The 6,784-nt window shown below is 42.9% G+C and overlaps 1 protein-coding gene across 5 annotated transcripts in view; it reads left to right on the top strand.

Moving 5' to 3' along the window:
- Window positions 1-1,864: 1,864 nt before the first annotated feature.
- The window catches only part of DPYS (dihydropyrimidinase), a 108,296-nt gene continuing 103,376 nt past the window's right edge, over window positions 1,865-6,784 (top strand). For 4 of the 5 annotated variants that reach the window (XM_075085587.1, XM_075085586.1, XM_075085585.1 and 1 more), the window contains exons 1-2: window positions 1,865-2,251; window positions 6,212-6,370. In XM_075085587.1, coding sequence (XP_074941688.1) covers window positions 1,982-2,251; window positions 6,212-6,370 — 429 coding nt within the window. In that variant the 5' untranslated portion in view covers window positions 1,865-1,981. The remainder of the gene's footprint in view (window positions 2,252-6,211; window positions 6,371-6,784) is intronic. The other variant, XM_075085588.1, reaches the window with a different exon arrangement.

Here is a 6,784-nt window from a genome sequence, read left to right as displayed (position 1 = left end):
CTAACGTTCACAATTCCTGTCTTAAAGCACTATAGTTTGACTTCCCTCCTGTGTCTTTATTCCCTAGCTCTTCATCTGAATCATCATATTACTGAAACTCAGCTGTTCCTGGCTCATCAATACCATTGTAATTAGTGAGCCAGAGTTCCTGCCTGAATCCCCATCACAATATCTTGACCCTTGTCTTTTTACCAGCTTTACATGCAGCCAACATGGCAGATGCAGGTTGCTCTTTCCTGCCTGTTCAGCGCCACACAGCTGCCCTGGGACATTTGGCTTTGTTGTTCTCATTCTCTGCTCTGCTTTTCCAAATGGGTTTTGACCTTTTCTGTTGCTGTGTGGTGTGATGAATCCCAGTGGGTCTCAGTCCCGCTACACAAAAGTGAGGCATAAGAAAAACAATTTGGGATGAGCAGATACAAAGAAAAACTTCTGGTACTGTTCTCCTACCCACTGGGAGAGAAGGAACAAAGGCGACACACTGATGGGAAAGTGTTTTCCAAGTCTAGTGTCATTCGTCTAAGTGTCTTTTCAGTAGCATATGTGTGCACCCTCTCACAGCCCTCAGAGACAAATATTCTGTCTTCTGAAGCCATCATCACTGGACTGGAAGAGGTTGAGGGGATGAAGATGCTGGTGCTCAGCAGACTCAGGGACATGCTTGAGCAGTGTCACTGCTGAGTACTCAAAGCCCGGATTATTGGAGAAGCAAAGTCCGTAGAAGCAGGGGCCTCTAGGATGGTGTAGAGCAGATCTTTGCTCTTCTTCTGCTCATTTTCTAGCTGTCCTAATTTTACTTCCCCTCCTCTTTTTCCAGGTCTATACTCTGAAATGCACACACTGCCTCTCCCAGCATGGTCAGGCCAGCCCTGTATGAAACCCACCACAGAAGTCCAACCTGCCTTTCTCCCTGGATCTCACCACTGGGCATCCACCGCCTCGGCCCTCGGGACACGCCGGCACAGCCTGGCGCCGGGCGGGGCTGCCAGCGGTTGTGTGGACAACAATGCGGGGTCGGCGGGCACAGCCAGCCCCAGCACGGTGGGCCGGGGCAGCAGGGCAGATGGCGCAAGGCAACAGCTACCGGAAGATGATTTTCATGTGGTCCTTCGAGAGCAGCCACACGGCTGTGGCGCTTGAACCTCCTGCAGACAGGGTGAGGAGAGGCCTCGGCAGCCTCCAGAGATCCCCAGGGGCTTGCCCCCTCTGCCCGGGGTGGTGTCCAAATGGTGGCACTGGCGGTGGGGTGAGAGCCGTGTTTAGGTCCTGAGGGTTGTGTGTACCAGACCATCCTCTGAGAAACAGTTCGGGAGCAGTTCCTGATGTCCTCCAGCACTGGCTCAGTCCCATGGCAGCAGGAAGGGTCCCTGCCATATCAGCCTGCGGGGGTTCAGCTGAGATGGGCGTCACTGCTGCCCTGAGCTTTCCCAGCCCCTCTGCATGGGCAGGACCCATAGGCTCCCTGGACATGGCTGCAGGGACCTCAGGTCACCCTCGGGCTCCCTAGCCACCCCTGTGGAGAGCTCCTGTCACCCTTGGTTTCCTCAAACCCCGTTGCAAAGGGCTTGGGTGACCTTTGGGCATCACAGGCTGATGAATGCATTTTCAAAACAGCCCAGAGTGTTTCAAAGCCCAGGGTATACAGGGCGGGCTGGAGCAAGTGCCCGGAGAACCCAGCCGAACCCTCCTGAAAGCCTGGCCCTGCTTTCTCCAGGCAAAGAGAACTGGAGCAGAAAGGGTCTGGAGCCATCTCTCTGCCGGCAGCCTGCACGCTGGCTCACTGCACTCGCTGGGCATTGGTGCTCTGCTGCGGGACGTAGGTGGAGCTGCCATGGGCAGTCTGTGTAAATAGCACTGCGTGGTGTGTGTTTAGGGCCATTTGGAGATAACCTGCTGCTCTGGGAGAAGGGTGAGCAGTCAAATACTTTCAGGCAAGAGCAACTTTCCGAGCTGAGGCCTCACTTCCACTCTCTAGGCTCACATGCCACCCCAAAACCTGGCTCAGCAGAGACTTTTGATTAAAGGGGGAAAAGTCGTGAATGATGACTGCTCTGTGGTGGCTGATGTGTACGTGGAAGATGGAGTGGTGCAGCAGGTGGGACCGAACCTCAACCCTGAGCCACCCACTGGACTTGTCATGCTGGATGCAACCAACATGCTGGTGATCCCTGGGGGCATCGATACTCACACACACATGCAGTTCCCTTTTATGGGTAGCAGGTCAAAAGATGACTTCTATACAGGAACAAAGGTGGGTACACATACATGTGTCTCTGTGTTCATCTGAGCTTTCTTAGAATGGGATGTCTGCTGGTTATTCAATATTACTTCTAAAAGAGAGAAGAGAGTCTGAATCAAGCAAAGGCAATTGTTACTATCCCTTGGCTGGGACATTTTAACAAGCAATTGCGGTACTCCGAAGGCCACCTTCAACCAGCATGTTGCTTGCGTTCCTTCAGAGACTTTTCTGGCTGTGGGTGGCAAGTGTTAAGCACAGACATTTACCCTGGCTGTTGCCATGCAGGCTACAATTTGCATTGGTACACGCAACAGGCTTCATACTTTTCCAAGTTAACTAAAGCAATGGTTTAACTCCCCAGTGCATTCGGAGCACTTCTGTGGTAATCTGATTTTTCTCCTCTGTTAGCATGGAGGAACGCAAGCTTTTCTTCATTTACTCCTGTCCTTACTGTGTCTCTCAGTGAAAGTCCAGTTCAAATACACTTTCTAAAAGTATCTAATTTCTCATGGGTTTACACTTAGGGTGGTTTTTTCCAGCTTTTTAGCTGATCTCATTACATTCCCTGCATTAGCTGTGGTTGAATTACTAGTGTTAAGAGTATTATGCAACATCTCCATACAGTAAAAATACTCATACAGAGCTCCCTAAAATTTTTAAAGTGCTTTTATAAGAGCTTTGCTGTGCAGGCTGAAGTCCTTCACCCACAGAAGGGATCACATTGCCCTACTTGAATTGTCTGTTAGCCAGCATCCTCAGAGAGCCTGTTATGTACTGTCCCTCTCACAGCAGAACAGGGGTTTGCTAAAAAGCAGAAAGCGATAGTGTATCCCTTCTAAAGAAATGGATTTCACTGATATAGATTTTTTCTGATGTGCAAAATACTAGTTTGCCTCTTTGAAATAGTTGAAATAAGTTAAATTCAACTCCTCTTAAAAAATGGTGTGGTGCAGTAACCACACAACTCTTAAGAACCTTTAAAGCTTGCAGTCCTGCTTAGATTGACCCTATTCTTTAATAGGAAATTTAATTTTTAACTTGCCCCATCATGTCATGAGAGTGAGAGTTAAATAGTTTGAGTGATGTAATTGTGCATTTCCACACTCTAACAAGGATTTGGCTTTTTTTAATGTTGAGCCCAGAGTACTGAAGGGAGGGCTACAAATGACCTGTGTGCTATCCTTAAATTACCAGCATATTTATTTCAATAACGATATTTATTCCGACTCAAGATAGATTTGCTGGTGTTTCTGATGTTATTTGGAATGGAAATATTTTACACTGGATAGTTTTAAGCACTAGAATCGTTCTTCTCAATGAGCACAGCAGTTACAGCCTGACAGAGTTCAAGGACGATGCCCTTAGTCATATGGTTTAGTTTTAGGTAGTCTGCAAAGAGCAGGGAGTTGGACTCGATGATCCTTATGCATCACTTCCAACTTGAGATATTCTATGATTCTACAGTGGCTCATTATAATAGACTGTAATTATTCTGCAAAACTGACAAAAGATTATTTTGTGCATCACAGCAGACCTTTCCTGCCATATCAAAATGGCTACTATGTCAAGAATAACATGTCTCTCCAAGTCAGGTGTAAGATATAAAAGGAAAACTACAGCATTGAATTTCCAACTCCAGAACTGATAGGCTGGAAAGGGATTACAAATTTGATCATGGTAATTTTTTTTTCACCAAACTAAGTCCCCTCCATAGCTATCTGGTAGAAATGAGGGAATCTACTATTATATGGATCTCACCATGCTGTCTTTTTCAGATGTCTATAAAGAAGAAATATTTTTTTGAAAAAAAAAATTGTAGTTACCAAAATGGCTTCCACAAGCATTTTTTATGCTTTTGATAAATGGAGAGAAAAAAATCAACTCCACAATGTCTGTTCTGTTTCTCTACACACATCACAAAGTATGTTTCCTGGCTGAGTGAAGTGCAGAATCTGATTTCTGGAATATTTAGTTTACGTGACTTAAAGTACAAAAAATTATATATTAACGTCTTGTCATTTTCTGCAACAATCCTTTATTTCCCTGTGAAGACCATTTTTGAAACTAATTATCAACAATGTATTTAGAAAACTGACATTGCAAGAGACATCTGAGAATTGTGACTTGAAACCAGAAGATTTTGGTTGATAGGAGAAAACATGTAAAAGAAATGGCCAAGGACTGTGGCTTTCTCTTAAGATGTCTGCTTGATGTGTAAGTGATCTTATTCTTCAAGTGTCTCCATTGACTTTAAAGGGATGCGAAGATGGAAACTAACTCAGATGTAGGTGCCTACATCTGAGATAAATTGTGAGCTAACTTGCAAAAAAGTACTAGTTTCAGTTGGCGTATAGGTTTTTTGAATAACTTTTTGCGGCACTGGACAGGGAAGCTGCAAATCATAGACTTCATACACAAAACAGGATGGCCAGATAGTCACTTTGGTGCCTAAAAGAAGGCTTTAGATCCAGCCTAGTGATCAGATGTCAAGAAGTTAGCCATTCATTGTAGATCTTTTTAACCCGGGTTAAAGTGTGGAAAGTGTTCAGAGCTATTTACTGAAGGTCGACATCTGACAAATATTTTCGCAAGAGAATCAGAGATAAAGTTGTGTTCCAACTGTTGCAAAACATGCGACGACGATTAGTTAAGATTTACCTATTCAGCTGAATAAATAAAGGTGCAGAATACCTCTCTTTACAAAGACAGGGGAAAAAAGATGTTAGGGGATAAAAGATCCTTTGAGTGGAGTTATGCAACCAATGACTTTTTTTTTCTTGAAGTTTAAAATATTCTTTAATTCTAAACCCTATTTAACGAATAAGTCAACCTTTCTTGTTGAAAAAAATTTTTGAAACTATGAACAACTTCTCTTGGAGAAAATGTTCTGCTGATTCACAAATGTTTATGCCACTCTCCAAACTTCTTTTTTTGCAGAATATACTGACATACTTACAATTTTGCTACTGATTGCTAAGTGGAGAGAAGGAAGGACTGATGGATCTAGAAATAGGAAGAGTTATTTAGCATGGATTTGAACTGTGTATATTTTGATCTGAATTGGTTTTACGTGTTGTGCAAAGAGATTTTGTTCAGAGCAATAGAGAGGATTTCTCTGGCTAATTTGGAAGGTTGCAACAATAACAGCAGAGGAATTTCTATACGGGACCAGTTTCTGTTAGTCAGGGATCTGATTTCTGGGAGTGACTAACAAAGATCCTTCAAAGGAAAAAAAAAGTAATAAATCAATTGTCCATAAAGGACAGTGAAAATTATTGGTTAAAAAGCATTTTTTGGTCCTCATACATAAAGTAAAATTTTTGTTTATTTATTTACTTGTAAATATTTATATGAAGGATGTAAATACCTCATTCTGTTTCAAAACCTGCTATGCAGCTTTACTAAATGATATCCTGTCAGTAACAAAAATAATTTTAAAGCCCTTTAGAAAGCCTTTTGATGTCAGGCAAGAGTTTGGGGACTTTCACACTGGATTTTCAAACTGAATCAGGGGTTTTTCATTGTATATCTGCCCCTTCGTACTTTCCTGTCACACAGGCTTATTTTTTCAACTGTGTAGACCCCGAGGAAGCATTTCTGAAGTTGACTATGGTCTTCTGGTGCTCTTCTTTCTCAGTGATTCCACCCGCTTAAGGAAACTCACTGAGGCATGAATGCTGAAGACTCATCGCCAAATCTTTGATAAGATTTTGTACATGTGCAAAATCTTCTCCTTCAGTCTGAGAATATCCCCATAGATTCTCCTGAATACCTGTTTGACAATATCCTTCACAAAGGAGGTTAAATTAATCTCCACAATCATTTTGCAAATTCAGACTTTACTCAGGAAAACTCTTCAGTGACTTTTGGCTTTTCAGTGTATCAAGATTAATTGTTGCACAGGGAATCCGAGAGGGTGGGAGGAAATTTGCATTCTTTCTGATGGCTAAATATTAACTTTCTTGCTTTCAGGCTGCTATAGCAGGTGGAACCACAATGATTATCGACTTTGCCATCCCTCAGAAAGGCCATTCTCTTATTGAAGCCTTTGATACATGGAAAAGCTGGGCAGACCCTAAAGTCTGCTGTGATTACTCACTGCACGTGGCAGTTACATGGTGGAGCAACAAGGTAGACGCAGTAGCTGATTTTTAATTCCATGAACTGGTATCGCACCCCCTCTGAATTAGCTGTCATGTGCTAAAAATATGTTGCTGGCAGTGTAATAGTGTATTTTTGTGTGTAAAAACTGCATTAGAAATAGTCTACATCCTTCTAAAAATTACATGTATTTGAAAAAAAAAAAGACTGCAGATAGCCTATCTCTTTGGATAGTCCTGCACAAAGTTAAAGGAAAACTAAGCAGCTGTGCAAGACCAGGACAGGGCAGGCCAGAGGGTTCAAGAGGCGTTTGCATAAATTTTGCTTTTATTACTTGAACACTTGATAATCTATGCTCCTGTTGAGTTTTGGTGGTTTTGTTTTGGTTTGGTTTGGTTTGGTGTTTCTTTTTATTAAGGGTATACATGAAAAATACGGTGCTTA

Source organism: Phalacrocorax aristotelis, chromosome 2 (genome assembly GCF_949628215.1).
Source record: "Phalacrocorax aristotelis chromosome 2, bGulAri2.1, whole genome shotgun sequence".
NCBI classification, from domain to species: domain Eukaryota; kingdom Metazoa; phylum Chordata; class Aves; order Suliformes; family Phalacrocoracidae; genus Phalacrocorax; species Phalacrocorax aristotelis.
Note: the sequence above shows the minus strand (reverse complement) of the source record. Positions and strands in the feature narration are given on the sequence as shown.